Below are 27,770 nucleotides of genomic sequence, written 5' to 3'. Positions count from 1 at the left end.
AAACTGCCTATTCATATCCTTTGATCACTTAAGTGTTGAAGAAGAGAATATACAGGGTGTTCCAAAAGTCTGAGTGCAATTTAAGCTATTAAAAACTTAAGCTAAAACTGGAATGCTCTATATTTGTGTCAATTATGTATCTATTTTGTATAACAGATTTTTATCAGTGATATTTAACACAAAGATTTGTTTTCCCACTCAACTATCTTGATTTTTGTTAGTATAAAAGCTTTTTAATTTATATAATCTAAATTATCTAATCTAGCATTTATTGTTATATCTATCCCTTGTTTTGTTGGGAATTCTTTCCCTAGCCACAGTTGTGAAAGGTACCTTCTTCCTAACTCCACCTTTTACAATGATGTCACCTTTTACATTCAGGTTATGAATTAATTTGGAGTTCAGTATGATAATTGGTATTAGATACTAGACTAGAACTAATTTCTATCAAATTGTTTTCTATTTTTCCCAGTAATTCTTGTCAAATAGGCAATCCTTCCCCAAAGTAATTTATGATATCAGATTTCTCAACTGCTGGATTATTGTTTTCATTTTTATTCTAGTTCTTGCTTATATATTCTTTTCCACTGGTTTGCCTTTTTACTTTTTAACCTATAATAAATAATCTTAACCATTGCTACTTTATAATATAATATAATATAATATTATAGTAATGATATAGCTCTTTCAATATTTCCCTTGAAATTCTGTTCCTTCATTTTTCTAAATGAATTATATTACTAATTTATCTAGTTCTGTAAAGCATCTCATTGGTCATTTGACTGCCAGAAATCCATAAATCTGTTTAAGTAGTATTGTTGCTTTATTATATTGACACAGTATTTATCTTCCTTTACATCTGCAAAGAGTATGTTGTAGTTGTCTTTCATTCATCTTAGAGGGTTAACTCCCAGATATTTTATCAATTTTGGAGTATTGGGAATGCAGTTTCTCTTATTTTGTTTTCTCCTTCCTGATGTTTACATATATTTAATTTTGTAATGTCTTGTTTCTTTTTCTTATCTTTTCTAATTTCTATTTCTATAGCTTACATTCTGGATTTTCTAGAACTATGTTATATATTAACGGAGAGAAGGGAAATCCTTTCTTTATCCTTTTTTGTAGAAGGAAAACAACTAGTGTTTCTCCATTGCAAATAATGCTAGCCCTTGGTTTGAGATACTTACTTTTGATCATATTAGACATTTACATGGCATCACACATATGCGTACTGGGTTTGGAGCCAGTAACATTTCAGTTCAAATCCTCCCTCAGACACCTACTAGCTATGTGACCATGAGCAAGTCAATCAGCCTTTCAGCCTCAGTTCTTTTCTCTGAAAAATAGGAATAATAATAACATCTACCTCATAGAATTGTTATTAGAATCATATGAGAAAAATGTGAAGTTCTTTTCAAATCTTAAAGCACTTATATAAATACTATCACCATCATCATTGTTATTATCATCATTATATGAAGGAGTGGCCCTTATAGGATGATATTTTTCAAGGTTTTTTTTTTTAAAGATAAAGACTGGTTTTCCCTGGGCAAGTCTCTTAACCCCAATTGCCTCACCAAAAAAAAGAAAAGCAAGAAAAAAAAATAAAAAACAAAAAGACTGGTTTCTAAAATATATGTTTGTTCGTTAAAATTCTCATTTAGATGTCACCACAAGGTCACTCAAATCGGACTTGTTAAACAGTCAACATATTCAATGCTGTATTTTCCTTCTTGTTTATTTTTATGTTAGATTTATGCATCCCTGAGAGAGGAACATTAATATCTTCTAATATTATTATGTTTTCATATATTGGGTTTTTTCTTATATTAATTATTATGAAGGTTTTCCTAAACATTTCCCCCTGTTTTACCAACCTTGGTATGAATTCTAATTGGTGGTAGTGAATTATTTTCTGGGTATATTGCTGCAATCCCCTTACAATGATTTTGTTTACATATTTCAATTTTTTTTGGTCTATAGTTTTCTTTCCTTTGCTTTTTCTTGGTTTGGAAATCAGAATGATATTTCTTTCATAAAGAAGTTTGGGTAAGTGCCTTCTGTCTCAATATTAAGGTAGCTAGATGGCTCAGTGCATAAAGTACTGGGCCTAGAATCAGAAGGACCTGAGTTCAAACGCAGCCTCAGACACTTACTAGTTGTGTGACCATGGGTAAGTCACTTAGCCTCTGCTTGCCTTGGAGGCAGCTAGGTGGCTCAGTGGATAGAAGACCTGAGTTCAAATCTGGACTCAGACACTCATTAGCTGTGTACCCTGGGCAAGCCCTTTGACCTCTGTTTGCCTTAATTCACTGGAGAAGGAAATGGCAAACCACTCCAGTATCTTTGCCAACAAAACCCCATATGGGGCCACGACTGAATGACTGAATAACAACTATGTGCCAGGCACATTGTGCCAGGCTAAGCAGTAGAAATGCAAAAACAAATTTTAAAAATCCCTTGCCTTCATATTCTACAGGGGAGTAGTAATGTATCCACAGAAAATTAAATAAACAATACATACAAAGCAGATTCAAAGTAATTTGGGGAAGGAAAGATTAGAAACCAAGAGCACCAAGATATAAGCTTCCTGTTGGAAATGATACTTGATCTAAGCCTGAAGGAATGCCAAGGTTTCCATGAGACAGAGCCAAGGAGGCAGAGCACTCCAGGCAAGGGGCACAGCCTGTGCAGGTTGGCGGTAGAACATGCAGTGTTTTGTTCTAGGAGCAGAAAATAGGACAATTTGTCTGGAAGGTATATGGGTGAAGGGGATTAAAGCAGAATAAATCTGAAAAGAAGGGCTGGTGCCAAATATAAAGGGTTTTAAAAGCCAACGCAAAGAGTTTATATTTTATCCTAGATGGAAGAGAAAGCCACTGGAGCTTCCTGAGCAGGAAAGTGACGTGGCAGCTGTGTGGAGCATAGACTAGATGGAGAGGGAGAGAAAGTGGATGTAGGGAGAATTGGCCTGAAAAAAAAGTGGTTACTCTGCAAATAGAGAGAAGGGAACAATTGGGAAGGACAACCAAGCAAGATTTGACCATTGATTGGATATGATTGGTGAGGAAGACAGAATAGTTAAAGATTGTTTACAAACCTGAATGCTCAAAAGCATAGTAATGCCCCCAACAGAAACAGAGAAGTTAGAGATTTTTGACATGGGATTGTGGGTATAGATAACGAGTTCTATTTGAGACATGTCAAATTTGAGATGCCTCTGAGGCATTTGGTTAGAAATATCCAATAGACAGTTGCTAATACTGTACTGGAATGCAGATGAGATACTTGGGCTGGACATAAACATCTGCAAACCATGGGATCCATCCAGTCGAATCCATGGGAGTTGATGTTATCCAGAGAGAGGTTTCAATAAAGAAGAAGGTCCAGGACAGAGACCTGGATAATTATCCAGCAAAGGAAACTGAGGAGTGTCCAGACAGGCAAGAGGTCAGTTAGGAGAAAGGAGTGTCATGAAAAGCCAGGGAGAAGAAAGTGCTTAATAAGAATGGGTGGTCAACAGTATTAAATGCAGCAAAGACCAGATGAAGAGTGAGACACTCTTTAAATACTGGTAAAATTTAACTGCAAATCCATCTGGCTCAGGATTTTCCCCCACCTTTGCTTGATTGATTTATTTTTCTGACATTGCTCAAGACCTCTACTTATTGGTCAATTTTGATATTTTAGATTTTATTAATATGTCTCTACTTCATTTGAATTCCAATTGTTATTGGCACATGTTTGCCTATCTTTTTTTTTGTCAGTCAACAAGCATTTCAGTGCTTAAAATGTGCAAGGCATTGTGCCTGATAATTCTTCATGTTTTCTGTCTACTTGCTATGAATTTATCTTTTCATATTTTATTTGGATAATTTGATGTTCTCTCTTTTTCTTCATCAGATTAACTAATGGTTTATTGGTTTTGGTTTTCTTTGGAAATTTTAGTTTTGTTTGTCAGTTCTATCACATTTTGATTTTATAATTTCTCTCTTTAATTTTGCATATTTTTTTATATTTGTTTTAGGAATTTTAACTTCACTGTTACTAGTCTTTATGATTGAATGTTAAGTTCATTGATCTCTTTTTCTACTTCATTAATTTTTTCAGAGATAAATTTTCATCCAACTGCTTTAGTTGCAACTTTGCTTTGCTGTCTCACTGTTATTATTTTCTCAACATAATTGTTTATTGTTTCTATAGTTTATACATTGTTATGATTCCCTTAAGCCATAGTATTTGTTCATTTAAAAATAATAAAGCTGCCATTGAATTCTGAGATATAAGTGTATTCTTTAAAAATCCCTTTTAGAAGTCACCACAAGTCATTCAAATCTAATTTGTTCAGTGGTTTGCAATGCCATATTGTCCTTCTTGTATAGCTTTATGTTGGATTTATGGAGTTCTAGGAAAGGAGCATTGATGTCTTTTAATGTTGTGTTATAATCAATCTTTTTGCAACTTAATCTTTTCTGTTATTTTCTTTTTAATCTGCTTATTATTTGTATAATTTTTACATTAACTTGATTTCAAAATATATGTCTTTCCCTTATCCTACCCACTGAGCCATCCATTATGACAAAGAACAACAAAAAAGAGAAAAAAATCAGTTCAGCAAAACCAACCAACACTTCAACTGTGTGACATTAAGAGTAGTATGGACTTACTAAATGTTTCTTAGTTGATTCATTAACATAGGGATTATTCAACACTCATAACTGTCCACCTTTGTGGCACAAAAAAGAAAATAAAGGAAGTATGTGCATTTTAGAATGTCTTCTCTAGGGCCATGCTTGGTCATTATAATTACACAGTCAATAAACATTTAATAAGAACCTACTATGTGTCAGACACTGTGCTTTGTGCTAGGGAGTTGTGTCTGCCTTCAAGGAGCTCACAGCCTATGAGGGTAGACAACATATAAAATGAAGCTAAAAAGAAAGGAGGGAAAAGAGTACTTTGGAGTGTGGGGGGAGAACAGGCAGGGAAAAATAAAGACCTGCATCTGGGCGAGAAAGGATGAGGTGGCTGTGGTGGGCTGCTTCCTTAAGCTGAGATATCTGGGAAGCATTCTCTGCTGCTCACCCTCCACTCTCTCCCATCAGAGGGAAGGGTCCCAGGGCCAGGGGGTGCTGAGGAGGTTTGAGTGTCAGAGTTGATTCAAACTTGCAGGAAGATGATTTATCAGAGATAATGATAAAATCAGGACATCAGTCTAGTGGGAAATGATTTTTCAGTTTCATTGTTGTTCTTTCCATTTACAATGTTGTAGTTATTTTTTATATTGTTTCCTTGGTTCTTCTTATTTCAGTCTATAAAATTTGCATAAACCTTCTCTTGTGTTAGAGGTGACTCTAATGCCAGCACTCTCTTAGTTTAGATTTGATGTTGGGCCAAAAGGATGTTCTAACAAAGCAAGGATATACAACAAAAATTGCAGTGGTATTTAGCTTCTTTGGACCTGTCTCACTCTCTCCCTCTGCGCCCCATCTCTCATCACCATACAGAAACAAGTCTGGTCATCATGTTCAGCTATGGTGAAGAACATGATAACTCAGTCTTTAAAAATGGTTGGGATTTTTATGCATTTCAGTGACCAGGAAGCTGTGTCAGGAAGCCAGAAACAATCAGTACCTGAGGACAGCTTTGTCTTCTTTTAGGGAGAGATGATCCCTAAGGATTAAGGAAGGAGGAGGGAACTTAGCCTCCCATATTGTTGGTGTGGGGAAGGAAATTGAATCAGGGAAATGTTGGTAAACGGTAGCCTTGCCACACCATGTTCCTCTGAGTTCATCATAGTCGTTATTTCTTATGGCACAATAAAATTCCATTACATTCATACACTGTACCTTCTTCAGCTATTCCATTTTGTGAACTTCTCTTTTGTTTTCTGTTGTTAGATACCACATAGAATGGTGCTATGAATATTTTGATGAATATTCTATTTTTTTTCCTTTAAGTCTTTAGTGTTTATACCTAGCATTAAGATGTCTGGATCAAAGGACATAGATATTCTCCTCTTTCTTTTTCTGTTTTTTAAAACACAATGCCAAATTGATTTCCAGAAAAACTAGATTAAAAAGTAACTTAGATCCCATGAGCTATGACATTTCATGCACGTGTCATTAGTGCTTTAAGAGTTTCTATACACCTTGAGAAGAAAAACTATTGCACCTATATAAGACATCAGCAAGTGAGAAGAGCCATGAGCCTAGAGGGATTGTTAATACATACTGTCCATACCACACTTTACCTCTTGAGGGGAGAAGTCATCCAAAAAGAATGATAATTTTATTTCTTCTTTTTCTGTGCTTATTTTCTCAGTTTTTTTTTCTTGTTTTACTGATTGCTTTGCCATTAATCTTATTGGAAAGGACTCTTCCCATGCTTCTCTGAATTAAACATGTTCATCATTTCTCATATCATAATATTATTCATTCACATTCATGAACCACAGTTTGTCTATCCATTTCCCAATTAATGGGTATCCATTTTATTTCTGTTTTTTTTCCCATCATAAAAGTGCTAGTATAAATATCTGGTATATATTGATGTGCCTTTTTTTTTGTCAACTTCCTTGGAGTAAATCTCTTGGTCAAAAGGCATGGACATTTTAGTCACTTTATTTAGATAATTCCAAATTGTTTTGTAGAATAGTTCCACCAATTCACAACTCTACCAGTAATGAATAAGTGAGACTGTCTTTCCAGCACCCCTCCAATATTAGTCACTTCCATCTTTTGTCACACTTGTAAATTTGCCAGATGTGATATGAAACCTCAGGGTTATTTTTATTTCTCTTGTTATTTGTGATTTAGACTTGGCATATTCTTTCATATAGCTGTTAATGATTTGCAAATTTTCTTTTGATAACTTCATAAGTGAATGCCTTTTGGTCATGTATATTTTCTATTGTCTATATACATTATATGTAGGAAAACACCTTATAAGAAATACTTGAAACAAATGTGTTTTCCCTTCTTATTTTCTATTTTAGTTTGTTTTTCCCTTCTTGTTACACTAATTTTGTTCATAAATTTTTTTTTCCAATTTTGTGTTCTCAAAATTATCTCTTATCTTGCCTCCATCTCTTCTTTGGATAAGAATTCGTTCTTTATTTATTGCTGTGAAAAGGTATGTGATTTGCTACTCTTCTAAATTTTTATGGTATGCTCTTTAATGTTTAGGTCACATAACCATTTTGAATTCATTATGGAATATTGTTTAAGATATTGATATAAATCTAATTTCTGCCAGACTGCTTTCCAATTTCCCCATAAGTTCTTGTCAAATAGGGAGTGCTTTCCCAGGTATTTTTTGTTTTAAATATATTAAACATGGAGTTATTGAGGTCAAGTATTATCTGATTCTTCCTTGGCTAATGAATTGTGTTCACCTAATTTTCTAGTTTTTTTTAATAAGTACCAAAAGGTTTTGTTAATTGCTGCTTTATAATATAGTTTGAGATCTGGAAGTACTCCCCTTTCTAATTTCTTTTTTTCATTTTTCTCCTTGATATTCTAGATCTTTTTCTCCAAATAAATCTCATCATAATTTTGTATAATTCTGTAAAGTATCCATTAGGTATTCACAATAGTACAAAATTAAAGTAACTTCGGTATTGTTGCTATTTTTATTATACTGACATGGTCCAGTTATGTGAGCACTGAATTTTCTTCCCACTATTTAAGTTGCTCTTTCTTTCTATAAGAAGTATTTTCTAATTGAATCTGTGCAAATATTGACTTCCAAATTTTTTTTTGAATTAGGCTTCCTCTTCTATTATTGCCTCCTAGATTTTGTCATTACTATGTAGAAATGCTATTTATTTATTTATGTATTTATTTTGTAGCCTACAACTTTATTGAAGCTATTAACTGAATCAACTAATTTCTTTGCTAATTTCCTAGGATTTTCTAAGTAAAACATCATATTAACAGAAAATGTTATTTCATTTTGTCTTCTTTACCTGTGCTTGTGCTTTTAATTTCTTTCTCTTTTCTTACTGTTATTGCTAGCATTTCAAGACTCATATCAAACAATAATAGTAGGACAAAGAGTTATCATTACTTTATATCTACATTTGCTGAGAAGTGTATAGTGTTTCCTAATGCATACAAAGCTAGCTTTTGATTTCAGCTATCTACTTTTTATCATATTTTAAAAAGTGCCTATACTCTGTAGGATTTTTAGCATAAAGGAGTGTTGTATTTTGTCAGCAGCCTTTTTTTCATCCATTAATGTAATCATGTCATTTTGAATAGTTTGGTTTTTAGTAGTTAATTATTTTCCTAATATTGAATCATTCTTGTATTCCTGGTACAAATCCAACTTGATCACATCATTTTTTATCAATTGCTATAGTCTGTTTGACATGATTTTATTTTAAAATTTGATTCAACATTTATTAAAGATTTTGGTCTACGTATTTTTTCTTTAGTCTGTCAGTAAGCGTTTATTAAGTACTTGTTATGTGATAGGCATAATGTTAAGTGTTGATAATACAAATACAAATAGAAAAAAAGATGAAGGTCTCTACCCTTAAAGAGTTTACATTCTAATGGGGGAGAGCAACACATAAAAGGAAGCTGAAACATAGGAATGGGAGAGGAAAAAAAAATCCAGGAAGTCTGGAGTGGAGCCTAAAGGGTAATGGTCACATTACTGGCCTGGTCACTTTTCTTAAAAGGGAGGCTCTGGGAAGAACTGACTATTCAGAGGAAAAGGCCACAGGGGAGGAGTTTATTTTACTGTGAGAAGCCCAGGGTCAGAGTGAAGTGCTGAGAAAGCCTCAGGGGCAGAATGAACTTCCTGAATATACTAAAATGCTTTCTTTCTCAATTTTTAGGAATTTTAAAAAATATATCATATGGCTATTGACTGTTTAAATGTTTGATAGAATTCTTCTACAAATCTCTGGACTCCAAATCTTTTTCTTTGGTAGCTCCTTTACAGTTAAATCAATTTCCTTTTCTGAGATTGCATTATTTAAGATCTTTAATTGCTGTTCTGTTAATTTCAGTAGTTTATGGTTTCTTTTGTGATCCACTTCTACCCCCTCCCAATGATCATTCTCTGCCCCATTTGCCAAGGCATCTATCTCATTTCTGAGTCCAAATCTCTCCCACCCTTTTGGGTACCAGCTGTATCTAAGACAGGTTATCATCCATGAAGGCACAATACCCTCTCTAAAACCCATTAAAAAATCTCCATCTTCCATCACATGCATTCACATCTTCCCCCATGGCAGTATTCTTCAGTGGGACTCCTTCTCCCAAAAACTCTTCCTCTAATTCCACCATTTTCAACTCTCCCTTGTGCTGATGAGGATGGGATCTGAACCCCTAAAAGGAAAAGACCATGTCTTTGGAATCTGGACCCCCCCCAAAAAAAAAACCCTGGACTTTCCCACATGGCCAAATCTCTCGCATTTACCTGAGGCTATAATCCCATCAACTGGCCTTTCTTTATCATCTATGCCCAGTCTCCCAATTCTCTGTTACCCTAAACCTAGCCTAGCCCTCCAGTGTCCATTACCTCCTGATGGCTGCTGGCCACTTCTCACCCTTAATCCTTTCTAGGCTCCATTCTGCCTTGGCCACCTGGTCCAGGTCCCTGGTTCTGTTACCTCACAGTTACCCCAGCTTATTGGCCACTCCCATCCAGATCCTCCTTAGACCCCTCCTCCAGTCACCCCAGACTACTTGGCCATTCCTAGATCCCTCCCACAGTCTTTCTGTATATATGGTCCATCTGGCCTTCAAACTGCTCAGATTTCTTAAGAATCTAGCCAAGGGCTCAGATTCTTAAGATCTAGCCTGTGCTTAGATTCCTTAAAAAAAAACTCTGTTTTTGACTGAAAGAAGGCTTGGGTTGAATTCATTAGGGCAGGACCCACATCTCTTACTCTCAATATTTTGGGGTCACAGCACCCCTAAACCTCAATATTGCCACTTCTCCTATTATCCTATAACTCCTTTCTTGTTGAGAGACTATAGAAGTTAACAATGTTTTCACTGTTCACCCATTCTTCTCTCTCATATATGCATCCTTTCCATCTATAATTCCATCCCACTTGATACATTGATCCACCTGAAGTGGGGTTGTGGAATTTAGACCCTGTTGCTTCCATTTTAGTCTATACTTTTACCTCTCTATTTCTTTATATTCCACTTACAACTTAATTGCCTCGTATATTTTATGATCTGATTTTTATCTACTTTGTTTTTTATTTTACCCTGTAAATCATTCTTTCTCTTAAAAAAATCCTATAAATTTGGGATGATGTATTCCATTGATGACTGTTTCCTTAGTAATTGTGTAACTGTATTTGACTTATTTGCAAGTGACTATTCTGCTCAAATATGTTGCTGGATTGTTGTCCCCCCCCCCAAGAAATGTCTCTCTTTTGTTGAATGTCCATCATATTTCTTTACTAGATAGGCTCAGATTTACAGTGTGTATGATTTTTAAAATTATTTATTTTATTTTTAATTTATGAAATAAAATAAGCATTTCCATAACATAGTAGAATAAAAAACGATTGCCCATGAAACTGCAAATCTATTTTGTACAACTTGCTATTCCTTTCAAATATATAATAAAATTATCATGTAATTTTCTTTTTTCCTTTTTTCTTCCCTCCCCATTCCCACTCTAGAGATGGCTACCATTAGACACAAATGTGTGTATGTGTGTGTGTGTGTGTGTGTATACACAAATGTGTGTGTATATATATATATGTAAAATAATTCTATACATGCTTCTATTTATCAATTCTTTCTCTGGATGCATATAGGATCTTCCTTTATAGGTACTTTGTAGTTCATTTAGGTAATTATAATAGTCAAAATGACTTAGCTGCTCAAAGTTGTTCTTAAATCAATATGATGTTAGTCTATACAATGTTCTCTTGGTTCTGCTCGTTTTGGATTTCATATTGAGCTCCTTTATTTTAGAAAATGTTATTTTATTCCCTTCTGTATTTTTAGTGAGGTTGGAAGTCTTGGGTTGTTTGAATTTTCTTTCCTATATTGAGATCTTTCTCCTAGGTACTTATAGAATTTGTTATTTCTCATTGGAATTGTTAAATTTAATTATGGTGTATCTTGTAGTTGGATGTATAAGGTATTTTTCAAGGCAATTAATGGATTCTTTCCATTGATGCTTCATTTTCTACATGCAGAAGTTCTAGAAGGTCTTTTATTACTCTTTATAATATCAAAGTTTTTTTTATTTATCATTTTTTTCTGGAAAAACTATAATTCTTAAGTTGTCTCTGCATATCCTGTCTTTGAGGTCAATGGATTTTGTTTGTATAAAAATCATTTGTTCCATTAATATTGTTGCCTTTTGTTTCTCTTTTGCAAGATTTTCCTCCACTTTACTATTTTTAAATCTGCTATTAATTACCTTTTTGCTCCAGTGAACTCTCCACAGCAGAATAATTTGTTTTCCTGATCTGCTAATTGAGTCTTTTATTTCTGCTTTGAGGCTTATAAATTCTTTAACATTTGCTCATTCCTAAATTCTTCTCCTACAGATTTAAACAATTCTAGAATTTCTTTTTGTTGTTCCAAGCTCTGTTAAAATCATTCAGGTTTTTGTGTTTCATGAGGTATTGGTTTATTTTTCTTTGTCTGATAATCTTGTAGTATTTGTTAAGTGAGCTTTATGATCTCCTTGAGGACTTAGTACCCATCTTTCTTCCTACTTTTCTCATTCTCTCTGTTAATTTAACTACCTATGCTCTGGATTTTTATTGAATATTCTTCCTTTTGAAATTTTTGATGTCTTTGTATTTTTCTTTATATTTCCATATATCTTACTTTTTGGTGGTTATACCTCCTGGTTTGTAATGAAAAATTGCCTCAAACTCCATCTGTTGGGGGATTTATGGCTCATTGACCAGTACCCTTGCCCTAAGTAGCCTGAGGGGAGGTGCAGAGAAAACTATCCCCAGTTATGTTTCAGTCTTTCTTTTAGACATGATACATCTATTCATGCTGGTCACCTGCCCCAATTTTCCTCTGGTAGTTTTTTTTTCTTTCTCTGGATGGAGTGAATCAGCATTTGTTATGTTTTGTAAGGCTAAGGAAATATAATAAGGATATCTTGGAAGAATCTTTACAGCCTTGGGAATCTGTATGCTAGGGGCTACCCCAGGCATAAGGCAACATGCTTATTCTCCCTACTTCTCACATAGTTGGGCCTTCTGAGTGGGAGGCAGGTGCCAGTGAAAATATGCAAGCAAAGTCTTTATAGCATGTGAAGATACCATGTGGCCTCTAAGCAAATGCCCATGAGTTAGTCTATGTATCCCTTTTGAGAGTGAGGAGTCTGGTGGGGAACTGGTGTTGAATCAACTCATATGGCTTCTAGATAACAGAGTTTCTCTCTTTCACATCCTATGAATTAAGCTGTAATTGCTCTGAATCTGGTATATGATTCCTCTTTGAGAGTCCTTTTTAGAGTTAGTAGGGACCTGGAGGAAAGCCCAATCCTTCATTTTATTCTACATATCCATTTTAAATACTTTTCCTGGTATTTCTTAAGAACCTATACCACTTCAAACACTTTGGCTCAGTACATAAAAAATAATTGGGCTCTCTTTATCCATTTTTTTTATATTGCTATAATTATAGTTTGATAAATACATGGATATGTGATTTGAAGAAACTTGAATAAAGTTAAAACATTTCAAATCAACTCAAGTCAAAAAGCACCTATTAAGTATTTACTATGTATCATGCATTAGTACTTGAGGAAAAAGAAAGGCAAAAAATAAATAAAACCAAAAATACAATACAAAAAAAAAAGATACATATAGGTTAAACATAGATAACCAACAGAGGGAAGGTATTAGCATTAAGAGGGATTTGTAAAGGTTTCTTGTAGATGGTGGGATGAGACCTGAAGGAAGCCAGGGAAGCTAGGTAGAGGAAATGAGGAGGGAGATAATTCCATGATGGGGAACACTCAGTACAAATGTACAGAGTAAAGAGATTGGAGTTATTTGAGGAATATAAGGAGGCCAATGTAACTGGATAGCAGAGTGTTTTGGAAGGGAGTGGTAGGGAGAAATGTAAGGAATAAGAATATTGGAAAGGTAGGAAGGGGCTAGGTTATGGAGAGCTTTAAAAGCCAAGCCATGGATTTTATATTTGACCCTGGAGGGGAAAAGGAATCATTGGATTTAATCGAATAGAAGAGTGACAGATCAATTTGACAGCTGAGTAGAGAATGGGCTGGAGTGGTGAAAGACTTGAGGTAGGGAGACAAAGCATCAGGCTGTTGCAATAGTTCAGGAATGAGGTGGTGGTAGAGGCAGAGGAAAGAAGGTGGAGTAAATAAGAGATGTTGTGAGGGTAGAAACAACAGGACCTGGCAACTGATTGGATATAGGGGAAGGGGGAGGTTTGAGACTGAGGAGTGAAGGACAATGCCTAAGTTGTTTGTGACCCTGGATGAGTGGGAGGATGGTGGTAGGTTATAGACTAATAGGAAAGTTAGGAAAAAGGGATAATGGGGAAAAAATAATAAGTTCCATTTTGGACATGTTGAATTTATATGTCTTATACAGTTTGAAATATCCAATAAGGAACTAGAAATTTGAGACTGGAGGTCAGGAGAGATGTTAGGGCTGAAAAAAACAAATCTGAGAATCATCTGCTTAAACATGATAGTAGAAACCATGGAAACTGATGAAATCAACCAGTGATATGAGAAGAAAAGAGTCCAACACAGAATCTTAGTTGATACCTGCAGTTAATGGGTATGACATAGATGAAGATCCAGCAAAAGGAAATGTCAGACCGGTAGGAAAAACAAGAGAGAACAGTGTCACAAAAACCTAGAGTTATAAGGAGAAGAGGGTGATTGGCAGTGTCAAGAAGATTGAGAATCTCTGAGATAAGGCCATTCGATCTGGCGTTTGAGAGATTATTGGTAACTTTGGGTAGAGCAGTTTTAATTGAGGGATGAGGTCAAAAGCCAGACCTTGGAGAGTTAAAAAAGGAGTAAGAAGAAAGGAAATTGGAAGTATCAATTGCCTTCTCTGGGATTTTAGCCAGAAAAGTCTTTGATAGTATCAGAGGGTGCAGAGAGTTCAAGAATGAAAATTAAGAAAAGATCATGAAATTTGACAATTAAGAAATCACTGGTGACTTTGGAGAGTTATTTTAGTTGACTAATGAGATTGGAAGCCAGGTTGTAGAGAGTTGGGAAGTGGTGAGAGGAAAGGGACTGCAGTCACCACTTGTAGATGCCTTCATCAAGAAGTTTATCTGGGAAATAGAGGAGAGCTATAGGATGATAGGCAGTGCAAATTAACAGATCAAATTAAGGTTTTGAGGATTTTTGGGTTTGTTTTTTGATGGGAGAGATATGATAACATATGTAGTCAGTACAGAATCAGCTAGTAGGGAGATAATGAAAGTAAACAAAATGGCAAAGATGTTAGCGGAGGGGGTCCCAAAATGCGCAGTCTACAACAAAAGAAATTGAGCTGGAGTTCTGAGCCAATGACCATTTATTAAAGGGACCTGGCCACCTTTAATGAATAGAACCTCGTATCTTCCTCACTATCTGAGATGCCTCCTGTCTCCAGGGCTTTACTTTTATAGTGCTTGATAACCAGACACACGGAAGAGGCAAAGTAAAACTTTGGAGTCTCATTGGTGGCTCTTGACCCTCTAGGAGGGCCAGAAATGATGCATCAGCATGGGTCATCACAGAATAGGCAAGGCAAAGATCATCTCCACTGACTAAGTGGTCATAAGATGGGCCTCGCCTCATGTTGGGCAAGAGAGGGTGGTCTGGAGGTACAAAAATAGGTTGGGGAACTTTCCATATCACGTCAAGACATCCACACAGGACATGGTCAAGGTAATTAATCAAAAGAGGGTGGAGGTCCAAAGTCCTACTCTCTTCACACCCATGTTGGCCTTGCTCCTACAGGCCAAAGGGTGGAGGTACCCTAGCCAGCATTCTTGTGGTTAAGCAAGTGAACTTTACAACAAGTGTACTTCTAGCTTGTAGTTTAAAGTGATCTTACAGAAAGAACCAATCTTATCTAATTATCCCTAAATATATGTAAAATATGAATTAATAGAGTTAATTCATATACTAGCATTAGTTGACTAGACTGACTAAATGTATATTAATAGATAAGCATATCACTATAATTACTACCACTGTGGAATAACACCAAACTGATTAATACTGATTGGAGTAAAATAGGAAAAAATAGGGGTCTGATTAAAATCATCTATCTCAAGAGGAGTCAATCTGATGGAGAAGATGGGATGGAATGGGATTACTTGTGTAAGCAGAGGGGTTTTGCCTTACCTAGGAGAAGCTCCATCTCTTCCTGAGAGAAAGGGGTAAAGAAGGAGACAGTGATCAAAAAAAATCTGAGTGATGTGAGATGAGGAGGAGAGGAGAAAATGGAGCTCTTGATGAATAACCTCATTTTTTCAGTCAAATATGGAGTTGAAATTCTTGCCTGAGAGGGTAGAGGAAGTGAGCCATGGGAGATTTGAAGAGGGGTAAAAAGGTACGGAAAAGCTTCTGATGAGTGGGATAGTGAATTGATGAAGGACGTCAGGATTGCTGAAGCGAGAACCTAGTTGATGATATATAACAAGGCTGTAGTGGACCCAGCCTATGCAGTTTTTTGGTTTTGGGCTTTTAAAAAAATTTTTTCTTTCATTCAGCAGCAAGTGAATGGAAGTTTAAACAGTAGATGGTGAGAATAATCTGAGGTTGAGGTTTGGCAGAGCAAGGCAGAATCAGGGTCAATATGGGGAAGGGAGGAAAATACAGCTAGCCCAGGGGTGAAAGCCTGGCAAAGAACTGAGGGTGGATATCAGAGGTTACAGTGAAGACAAAGAATAGAGTCAGAGGGTACAAGGCAGGAGGAGACGTGGAAGGGCAACAGATTATGATCAGCTAAAGGAATTCCAGGGTTTCCAAATCTGGTAGTGAAACAGTTGTTAGATGATGGTATGACCATTTCAGTGAATGGCTGAGGTGGAGTGGAGGAAAATGGAAAATGAGTCAATGGAGGAACTGGGAGGTTAGGGTATTTGAGAGAATATTAATATTGAAGTTCCTTAGTACATACATGGAGAGGAGAAGACTGTGAGCCAGGCACTGGACTCATTAAGGAAGAAAGGAGTTTCCGGGAAGTTGGTAGATAACAGCTACCAGAATCCTTGTTGGGTGACTGAATAACCCCAAAGAAGGAGACATGATGGTTACAGGAGACCCTGGAAGTGGTACTAGGGGACAAAGAGTATTCCAGCTCCTCTACCATGAACAGTAACTTGTCAGGGGACGTGAGTGAAACTTTCCACTGGTACCGGAAAGGGTGGTCAGGGAAGCTGTGTCATCAGGAAGGAACCAGGTCTCATTGAGTAGAAGAAGATGGAAAGAGTAAGGAAGGAAAAAAAGGTTTAAGGTGAAAGCAAACTATGGAACAGGCATTCCAGAGAACACAGTGGAAGGAGAGGGGAGCTTTAAAGTGGGATGTTGGAGGGGTTGGATTGAGGGAGATGAGAATAAGGGAGTGGGGAATGGATAACAAGTTTTGAGCCATAGGATAGGGAGGATTTAATGGGATGGGAGTATATTAATCATTGAGGAATAAGTTCAGTCATGTTGTAGTATCTAAGGATTTGGCTTTTGTAGCTGGAAAGAGGAGGTGGAAGGAGACAAAGCAACCAGTGTGGAATCTGCTGGAGAAGATGCGTGGAGTTCAATGGAATGGCTGTCCCAGAAAGCCTATGATGTTGACCTTCTTCCCCAGCAATGCATGAACAATTCCTGAATTTTACTGTATTTAAACATGAAAATGATGATTTTTTAACCTATTTTGGCTTGCTGTATGTGTGAACATCACTAGTGTAGTGAGTTCCCTGTCAAAGGACAAATCCAAGTAGACACTGGATGACCAAGGGTCAGGGATCCTGCAGAAGGGATTCATTCATTGATTAGGGATTTGGACTAGATAAGCTGTCAGGTCCTTCACATTCTTAGAATTGTGTCATTTTTAATTGGGTCATCAGTAATTTACTACTAACTTATTAACACTAAATGATAACTTCATCAATTTTATTAATAATTGTTTACTAACACATTACTAATTGAATAGTTGTAATCTACCACATGAATGGTAATTTTATCTTTCTCCTGAATATTTAACATTTATTTTATCCTCAAAATATTTCAGGAAAGTAAGAATAGCCATTATTATATAGGTGGGGAAACTAAAGCACATAGTGGTTGAGAGGTAGCTAGGGTAACTCAGCAGACATATATCCAAGATTATAATCCAGCCCTTGCTATTTTTGCAATAATGTGTAACAAGTACAAGTTCCTGTAAAAGCTGAATCCAAAGGATATTGAAATAAGAGAAAGAGTAAACAAGGTCAGGCTTATGAGTAGGCAGTACCCACTCAGTCTGATGGCTCCAAACCAAGCCTACCTTTGCCCCCAAATACTGACTCTTCTCTCATCCCTTTGAATCTTGAAGACTTTTTGTATAAGTATCTTATTAAAATTCATATGTTCCTGAATATATAGAGATACAGAAGCTTACATCTAGAGAGGGACTTCAGATATTTTCTCCAATTCCTTTATTTTACAAGTAAGGAAACTGAGGCCCAGAGAAACTAAATGACTTTTTGACACAGTTGAGGATACAAGAGCATGCTCAGAGAAGCCACACCCCTTAGCCATTTTCTCTAGGCTGCTTCTCCTGCCAGGTGCAAAATATGATTATTGGTTCATAATAATACTTCAGTTCAGCTGTTGCCTGTGTATTTATTTTTGAGGTCATAATTTAACTTAGTCTGAAGCCTAGAAACAAAGTAATAACGAAACCTGGATTATCCCTTCAGGTAACTGTTTGCTGGACTTACCAAGAAAGCAGATCCTGGGCCCTGAAGAGCTCCCAGGACAGACATATGATGCTATCCATCAATGCAAGCTGGCATTTGGGCCTGAGTACACAGTATGTCCTGGCATGGATGTCTGTGTTCGCCTGTGGTGTGCAGTTGTTCGACAGGGCCAAATGGTGTGTCTGACCAAGAAGCTGCCAGCTGTGGAAGGGACGCCATGTGGGAAAAGCAGGATTTGCCTTCAGGGCAAGTGCGTCGACAAAACCAAGAAAAAATATTATTTGGTACATTATTTCTATATTGTACACCATCCAGAAATTCAAATATGATGTTGATTTATTTGGCATGTGCTAGGACTGCCATAAGAAATCTTCAAAAATATTCAGTGAAGAAAGTGTTTTCCATTTGGAAATTTGTATTCTACCTCCGACTGCTCATTTTAACCATAGTGGTCATTTATTTATATGCCTAATGCCTAGCATAGTGTCTTGCACATAGTAAGTGCTTAGCAAATGCTTGTTGAAGGAAATCGACTGCTGGGGAAATGGGGTAGACACTTAATATTACATGGAAACCTATGTTGTGTATACTTCAGCATTCTGATATTACTAGCATTTCAAAGAATTTTAGAATTTGAAGAGACGGTAAATATCCTAAAGTCCAACTCCCTAATTTTTAAAATGAAGAAATTGATTGAGTTCTTGAGAAGTTAAATGGCTTGCCCTGGGTCATGCAGTTAGAGGCAGACTAAAAGCCAGATCCAGAACAGAACTAAATTCACTTGAGGACATTATACCAGAGCTGCCACTAAGAGACCAGAATCACAGAATGTTAAAGCTAGAAGGAAATCATCTATTCCAGCCCCTCTTGTTTTACGGATTAAGAAACTGAGGCCCAGAGGAGAGAGGTGACATGTCCAGGGTCACACGGCTGATGTAGTCTGACAGGACTAGGGCTCAAATCTAGTGCTTTTCTTTCTAAAAATTTTACACCACTCTACAAATCATGGTAGCACCAGTGTGGGTGCTCTTGTTTATTTTTTTTCTAAGTAGTCATTTGTCCTTACCACAGAGTCTAGGGCAGAGGTTCTTATTTAACCTGTGGCTCATGAACCCCTTAGGGGTCCATAAATAGATTTCAAGGGCTGTGTGAACTTGGATGGGAAAAAAATGTGTATTTTCACTGACCTCTAACTAAAAGCATTTCTTTCCATTATGAATGTAAGCCACAAAAGATACTTAGGAGTCCATAAGCTTAACCAGACTTCCAGAAGCATCCATGACACCTAAGCAGTTAAAGACCCCTAGTCTAGAGTAACTCTACAACTCCTAATTTCAAGCCAACACTTACTACCCTTGGTTGCAGAGATAGAGCAAAATATTCTATTTCTCACTTCTAATCCTTCTCAGGTCCTCAGTACAGCAGGATCGGAGCATCACTTTTTGTTTTTCGTTTTTGTTTTATTTTACAAGGCAGTCACACAACCTCCATATATGCCCTTCCTAGTAGTATTTAGAAACACTCTGGGTTGTTTCTATAGTCATTACAAGTCTTCCACAAAATTCACTAACCAAAGGAATTTGGATCATTGCCAGACTTTGTTACAGGGCAAAAGAAAACCAAAATTGTTACATAGGGTCTCTTTCTTTTTGTCTGCATTTTTGACTCTCCATGAAAGTCCTGATATTATGCTATATCTCATGCACAAATTATGAGAGTAGAACACATCTTACTGAGCTAGAATTCCTAAGAACAGCCTGTCAACATTTGATATCCAGCAGTCATTCAAAGAACAGCCTGGCTAAGTGTGGACAGGCTTATCACTAGCAGATTGACTACCAGGGCAAATACTGAAGATGAAGGGGCTTTGATCTGTTATAGTGGTGGTGAGATTCATACTGATGAAATTACTAATTTTTCAATGTATCACTATACAGGTAGACATTGTATTCTTTGTCTTCATGTCTTCATTGTCCTCAGCTCTAATATTCTGTAATTATGAACGGATGTATGACTCACAAGAAAAAGCAGCATACATATAATGGAAAGAATACCTTGCTTAGTACCAGTAGAGACATGGCCGCAATCCCATCACTGACAGTGTACTCTAGTTGTATGACCATGGGTAACTTAGCATCTTTGAGACAGTTACCTCATCTGTGAAATGGAGACAGCAATTATATCGATATAGATGTGATGTAGATGTAGATATAGACATAGATATATGCATATCTCTCTATATATACATATATATCTTAGAATATTATGTGAATCAAATGAAATAATATATTTAAAAAGCCTAGCATCCTAAAGTTATTATTATGAATCAATTTTTGGACCTAATTATCAGATTCTTTAGATTTCCCTGCTACAGAATAAATTCATTATCAATAGCAGGGCTTTGCTTACAGTTATTGCATAGAAAATCTGGTGAGAGAAAAAAAAATCAATACTTGTAAAAGAATAGAGGACAACCCAGGGTAATAGTAGGTAACAAGATGGCTCTGAGCCTGCTCTGTTTGAAACAAATGCTATATTAAAATCCACAGTCAGGTACTGTGAGGTGATGCCTTCCTTTTACTGGGCACTTAGATAATAAAAACCACTTGGATCCTGCTGTGCTAGGAAAGGATCAAGTGACTGTTTAGTTAACTCTTTGTATATAATCACTGTATCCATTCTGGACTCTGCAGTCTCTGCAACATCTCATAGTTTGACATGGTGAAATGGTATGGTAGAAAGCAAACAGAATTTGAAGTCCAAAACCCTATTTGAATCCCGGCCTGGTTGCTCACTACCTGTGTGACCTTGAATATGTGACTAGCCCTATGCTGGCCTCAGTTTCCCTATCCATAGAATGAGGTAGGGTTTACTAGATTATCCTTAAGTTCCCACTCAGCCACAAATCCTATGACTACTATGAAAATTGAAATCAAAACAGTAATTTCCCAACGTCTCCCCAAAGGATATTATAGATCGTAGCAAGATGTTTATTTCCATTTGAAACATCTTCTATTTTGCATTTCAGACATCAAACCATGGCAACTGGGGTTCCTGGGGTTCCTGGGGCCAATGTTCCCGTTCATGTGGGGGAGGAGTTCAGTTTGCTTTTCGCCATTGTAATAACCCAGCACCTAGAAACAATGGACGATACTGCACTGGAAAGAGAGCCATCTACCGCTCCTGCAGCGTCACAGCATGTCCAACATATGGTATGTTCCATGATACTTGTCTTGTATTCTCATTTTAATAGTTGTAGACATTAGCAGACAGGGCTTAATCTTACAGGATAAGGTGACCTGCCTCATTGGCAAGATTACTCATATTGATGATACCACATAAAAAAAGTTGTAGAAGTGGAAGAACACTTTTAGGAAATGCCATTCTAGGACCTCCTGGCTCCTATATAAAAAGTGCAATTATATACTGTTCTGTAATTGAGAAGTATAAAAAAATAACTTAATAATGATAAAAATTCAGTAGCATGGCATTAAAGATGATGATGATGATGATGGCCAAAGTTCTGGGAGAAAACTTCATTCTTAGCTCTAAGTAAAGTATATGAATATTTAGTGAAGAGAAAAAGAAAGAAATCAGGGCTGATGTTTACATCTTGTCCTTAAAATAAAATCTCCAAATGTTAAGGCTTAACAGGAAAGTCCTAATATCTTGGCCCCTACATCAAATATAGATACAAATATATGAACGCTAAAATGTTTGTTTTCTAGCTAAAGCCTTTCGTCAGGAACAATGTGAAGCTAAAAATGGATTTCAATCAGATATAAAAGGGATCAAGACATTTGTGGAGTGGGTCCCCAAATATGCAGGAGTTCTGCCCGCAGATGTGTGCAAGCTGACCTGTAGAGCCAAAGGAACAGGCTACTATGTGGTATTTTCCCCAAAGGTAATTACATTTACTTATTCTATTTTTTTTGTTTTGTCAAGGCAGATGGGGTTGTCCAGGGTCACACAGCTAGCAAGTTTCAAATATCTGATCTGTGACCAGATTTGAACTCAGGTCCTCCTGACTGCAGGGCCAGTGCTCTATCCACTGCACCACCTAGCTGTCTCCATTTACTTATTCTTTATGTTTAAATTGTTTGGTAATACAAACTTCATGACAGAAAGAGTGATTGGGTACTCAAATTTCACAACAGCAAATACTTCAAACACCAAACAATACCTTCTTTAGGATTATTAGGTTAACTAAACCTAGTTACTAAGGAATACATATAAGAAGATACATATACCTATTTTCCAAGGATTTTCACAGTAATTAATATAAAACAGCCTTCCTCCTTTATACGTTTACTGAATTAAGTGCTACTATTTATTGTATATTTTCCCAAAGATTTTCTTAATGAATAACATAAAAGAGCTTTACTTGTTTTTATTTCTACCTTCACTTCTATGCCTTTAACCAAATATATCATTAAATATTGGGTATATAATAAATATTAGGTAAATAAAATAAAATATCATATTTTGGATAAGGGTTATGCATGCAAAAAGAAAATTGAGGACTTTAGATATCCTAATAAGATTTCTAGTTTTATAAAACTAAAGCCTTGCCTTGAATCTCCTAACAAAACACCTAACAAAACAATTCAGTTCATTGTTTTTAGGAACTATATGCTTTGACTACAGTTTCCAGCCATCCTTCTAAGAAAACTAAAATGACAAAGCAGAAATTACAGGTATACCAAACGAACCAGAGAGGTATTCAGTCTTGAAATTCTAAATTAACATATTCTCAATAACCTCCATGAAGGACAGAGTTAAATGTAGACCATTCAGTAATTCAATCTGTATTCAAGGGAAGTTTGTGACAGCATTATTGATTAAGAGCTTATCTCTAATTCTCTTTCTCTTATCTCTATCTCTTTCTCCTTTTTTTTTTAAATTTTTTGGGGGGGCTTTTAGGCAATTGGGGTTAAGTGACTTGCCCAGGGTCACACAGCTAGTAAGTGTCAAGTGTTTGGTCTGAGGTCGGATTTGAACTCACGTCCTCCTGACTTCAGGGCCGGTGCTGTATCCACTGCGCCACCTACTGCCCCTCTTTCTCCTTAAGAAGCAGTTTTTTGTAGTTGTTAAGAGCACTAGATGTGCACTCATGAAGAACTGGATTCTAACCACAATTCTAACATTTACTAGCTATAAATCCATGGGCATATGCCAATCTCTCTGAACCATAGGCAATTATAACATTTATCTACTAAATGATAGATTGTAACCTACGTTTGTTGGAGGGCATTCCTACACAATTACACTATGGATCTTTGATGTAGTCCTATGATAACTATACATACACATACATATATGGTAACACAGCTACTTCACAAGGCCCTAAATCCTTCATAAGTAAAAGTTTGACAATAAACATATACCTTTTTGGTTAACTTGGTTAAACTTCATAGCAATCTAATATTCTTTTTATGATTTAGATTTTTTTACAGATAAAAAATCACAGTTTTCAAAATTATAAAATTGATAAATCAGTTGTACCTGAGTTGAAGCCCTCCTGTTTCTGCTATTATATTAGCTGTGGACAGTGAGCAAGTCACCTAGACTCTTACCCTCCAAGCTATTCTCTTTAAAACATCAAGTTGCCTTTTGTCTTTATACTACAATCATTTCTAGAGGAAAAAAAATCCTTTGAGATTGAATCCTTTCTCATAACAAATAAAATCAGCTAAGCAGAAACATCTCATGTAGTGACCACATACAGACCAAATAGTCCTCAACCTCTTTGTGCTGGGAAGAGAGGCAAATTTCATTAATTTGCCCATAAGCAAATACTGCCTCCATGCCTGTAGGCAACTCTCTCAGACTCTAAGTTCTAGATGAGTTTCTGATCTAAAAGGAAGGAGCTTCTACCCTAAGAGTAGGAACATATGTTAAAAGTCCAAACCAAACAAGTAAGTGCTCCATGGGAATAATTATGAAAATCTGTCTCAAAAGTTTTTATTTTCTAAATGGTAAATAACCTAATGGAACTTAAATTAGTTCATCCCTAACAAATTTTCTTCAATTTTAAATTGAATTTTTAAATTCTTTCTGTCTCTCTTTCTGTCTCTTTCTCTCTCTTTTCAACCACATATCTATAAAACCACTGTTTCTGGAGTTTATGAATCAAAACAAAAATGCAATAAATGGACATTATCAGATGAAAATGGTTAATGAATCTTGTCAATGTGCACCAAAGCAAATTCTCCTGAGTCTGTTGATCAGATCACAATCAGTCTGTCTTTTGAGTTACTTCCTCAGACTGACCAAGAATGTCTTCATCTGTTCATCTCCATCGTGATTTGGTACCATTAACTAGAAAATGTTGAATCCTTCTAAATTGAGATATTAGTTTTAACTTTGAGATGATTATTTTTAAATTAATAATGATGATACACTAACATCTCAGCTTTCCTAGTGGCACCAGAGTAATGCTGGAGCCACTTCAAACATGCTCCAGTCAATTATTAAACATTTGCTAGCACATCCCTAGCTAATCCGTCCCCCACCCCCTACACTGACTAGCTGCTAAACAATATTCCCCACCACTAGCTGAAGAAGGTTTCATAGTAACCACAATGAAAGAGAAAATATTAATTTTGGAAAGGGTTGCATATACAAAAAGGGAATTAAGGACTTTGGATCACTTGATAAATAAGATCTCTAGATTTACAAAACTAAAGGTTTGCCTGGAATCACCCAACAAAATGCCCACGACCATTCAGTTCATTGCTTTGGGAACTACGTGCTTTGAGGGCTCACCATCCTTCAAAGCAAACTTTTTAAAATTACAAAGTAGAAATTATAGGTGCACCAAATGAACCAAGTTATTGAAATTCTAAGTTGTTTTTTTTTTCTTAATTACCTAGGTGAAGGATGGCACTGAATGTAGACCATACAGTAATTCAATCTGTGTTCAAGGGAAATGTGTAAGAACTGGTTGTGACAACATTATTGGTTCAAAGCTCCAATATGATAAGTGTGGTGTATGCGGAGGAGATAATTCCAGCTGTACAAAGGTCATGGGAACATTTACTAAAAAAAGGTAATGTGAAATTAATTATTATAATTAAGCTTGGTATTCAAAATTTTAAATTTCCAAATGGATATAGTGAGTAACATATTTTACATATGCTTATGAGTAAAGAAGTATGAATCCATAGAGGTTAGGTGGCAATGTATTGTGTTGCTCTGATAGCAAATTGTGAGTATGAAGTCAAAAGAGAAGTGGTGCAAAGCTCTGGGATCTGTGAATGTGGAGCCATGCCATCTTCAAGCTATGAGGGATGTTCTCTGGCCTTGAGGACGCAAGTAAAATAGTCATCAAGAACTGAAATAGATTCTTAAGTTAGGAAGGTCTTTCAAATGCTCCGTAGTAATAATAACTCACAGCTTGTATTAATTATATGGGATCAATGATCTCATATCTTTAAAATGCACACATAATCTTAACAGGTCCCTTCCAATTCTATACACCTCTATTGCCTTTTAGTTCATATATGTATAGCAGTGGTGCAGACAAGGTTTGCCTGGGTATCCAGGTTACATTGGGGGTGCCAACCATGGAACAGAAAAATGAGAAGTAAAATCTCTGATATCAGCAAAAAATTCATAATAGAAAAAAAACCCTGAGCTGGACAAATAAAAATATGCATGACTGAGGCTATGATAATAAAATATACTCTTATCACAACACTATTGTTATTATATGGGAGTTGGTATAAGAAGTTTGTCTTGATTATTATCTACATTCATTTCATTTCAATAAATATGAAATATTTTCTACGTGCTGGGCATTGAGGATAAGAACTCTTAAAATGAGACAATCCCTTCCCTCAAAGAGATTCTATTCAGGGTAGGAGTATTAGAATTTACACAAATACCCTTTTCTCAGAAAGTCTCTACGTTTCTATAGAGTTTAATATTTATAATATATACATCTTCACAAAACCATGCAAGGTACTTAATACAAGTTTTATTATTTCTACTATACAGGGGCACAGAAATAAAATGACTTGGCCATAGTCACATAGCTAGGTATTGTTAGAGAAAGGATTTAAACTCAGATTTTCTGAACCTAAGTCCATTGTTCTTGCTACTATAGTCTTACTACTATCCCAATACGATGGACCTTAAGAAAGGAATTGTAGCTAAGAAAATATGGTAAAAGTAAAAATGAGAAACACAAAAATTACTTTATCTAAACTATTGCTATTTTGACAGCTCATAGCAAAATGATGAGTAAGTTATTACATTTTATCATTACCAACACTGCATGCTGTCCCTGTTATATTGACAGTATTGTCCATTGACAAAGTGAAGGACTAAAAATTGGGGTAGGTTCTGTTTTCATCTTTTTATAGTTGTGGTTTGGAGAAAAACATTTCATCCACTTATATTTTTGTTTACTCAGCTATAAAATAGAGCATTCATCTCTATTTACCTTCCTGAAATTGTAAGAATGAATCTGTTTAGATTCTTTAAGATTCAAAAAGAAAAGTGGAAACTAAATATATGGAATTATTGTATATCATCATGTCATTTGATACTTCAAAGTATTTGTGATTTTGTTAGTATATCTATTCCTTCTACAGATGGTTTCATGAATTGCTATAGAAAAACAAAAGCATTATTTCCTGGCCACCTGTCTGGTGATGAGACACTCCAGTCTTAGCTAAACCAATTCTCAGATAACCTGTTTCAGTCTGTTATAAGATCTCTATTCAAAGCCATCCTAGGTTTGTAGGAGCTAACAGAACTTTTATATAGATATGGTATTTAAGAATCTAGGGTTAGCCCTATACGGCCTCCACCTCTGACTACCAAAAGCACACATAGAAGCCCCAATTGCAGGATCAATAGTCCTAGCAGCCATCTTACTAAAACTTGGTGGCTATGGCATCATACAAATTACAGTTTTCACCGAACCCCTAACTACAAATCTTTCCTACCCCTTCATTATCTTATCATCATGAGGTTTAGTCATAACAAGTTCTATCTGCCTACGTCAAACAGACCTAAAATCCCTAATTGCCTACTCTTCAGTAAGCCGCATAGGCTTAGTAATCGTCGCCACCCTCATACAATCACCACTAAGCTCATAGGTGCCACAGCCCTAATAATCGCCCACGGTTTAACATCTTCCATACCATTCTGCCTTGCCAACACAAATTATGAACACATCCATAGCCGAACCATAATCTTAGCCTGAGGACTACAAACTATCCTTCCCCTAACATGCACCTGATGACTCCTAGCCAGCTTAGCCAATCTAGCTCTCCCACCAACCATTAACCTCCTGGGCGAATTACTAGTAATTACCTCATCCTTCTCTTGATCCAATTTTTCCATCATTCTACTAGGTACCAACACTACCATTACAGCACTTTATTCACTTCACATACTAACAACTTCATAACGAGGAAAACTTACACACCACACATACCCAGTTAAACCCACCTCTACACGAGAACATATTCTAATAATCCTATACCTAATCCCATTATTAACCATTTCATTAATACACCATATTATAAAATTGAATTTTTAAATAAAAATTGATATGATAATGGAGCATGTTCTAACTAATATTTTATTGAAATGAGGAAATTTTAAAAGAAACAGTTTCTAATTTTATAAAAAGACATCATGGTTTAGTGGATAGAGTCTGACACTTGGCTATGTGACCCTACACAAGGCAACTTTCTAAGTCTAAGACTATATATTTCAGGAAAGGAGCCAACCTCTTCACAGAGAGGTCTCTAAATCAATGAAGTACCAATCCTTATCCTTTCTGGTTTTATAGAAATTTGCTTTAAAGAAAGCTATGTTTGGGTGTGGTGGAAAGAGTGCCGTACTAGG

General features: G+C 36.0%; 1 protein-coding gene across 1 annotated transcript in view; it reads left to right on the top strand.

Moving 5' to 3' along the window:
- The window catches only part of ADAMTS5 (ADAM metallopeptidase with thrombospondin type 1 motif 5), a 93,073-nt gene that overhangs the window by 53,169 nt on the left and 12,134 nt on the right, over positions 1-27,770 (top strand). The window contains exons 4-7 of the mRNA XM_020996009.2: positions 17,904-18,187; positions 20,932-21,115; positions 21,632-21,807; positions 24,779-24,954. Of these exons, the coding sequence (XP_020851668.1) occupies positions 17,904-18,187; positions 20,932-21,115; positions 21,632-21,807; positions 24,779-24,954 (820 nt within the window). The remainder of the gene's footprint in view (positions 1-17,903; positions 18,188-20,931; positions 21,116-21,631; positions 21,808-24,778; positions 24,955-27,770) is intronic.

This window comes from Phascolarctos cinereus, unplaced genomic scaffold (assembly GCF_003287225.1).
Source record: "Phascolarctos cinereus isolate Bilbo 61053 unplaced genomic scaffold, phaCin_HiC Scaffold_726;HRSCAF=1367, whole genome shotgun sequence".
Taxonomy (NCBI): domain Eukaryota; kingdom Metazoa; phylum Chordata; class Mammalia; order Diprotodontia; family Phascolarctidae; genus Phascolarctos; species Phascolarctos cinereus.
Note: the sequence above shows the minus strand (reverse complement) of the source record. Positions and strands in the feature narration are given on the sequence as shown.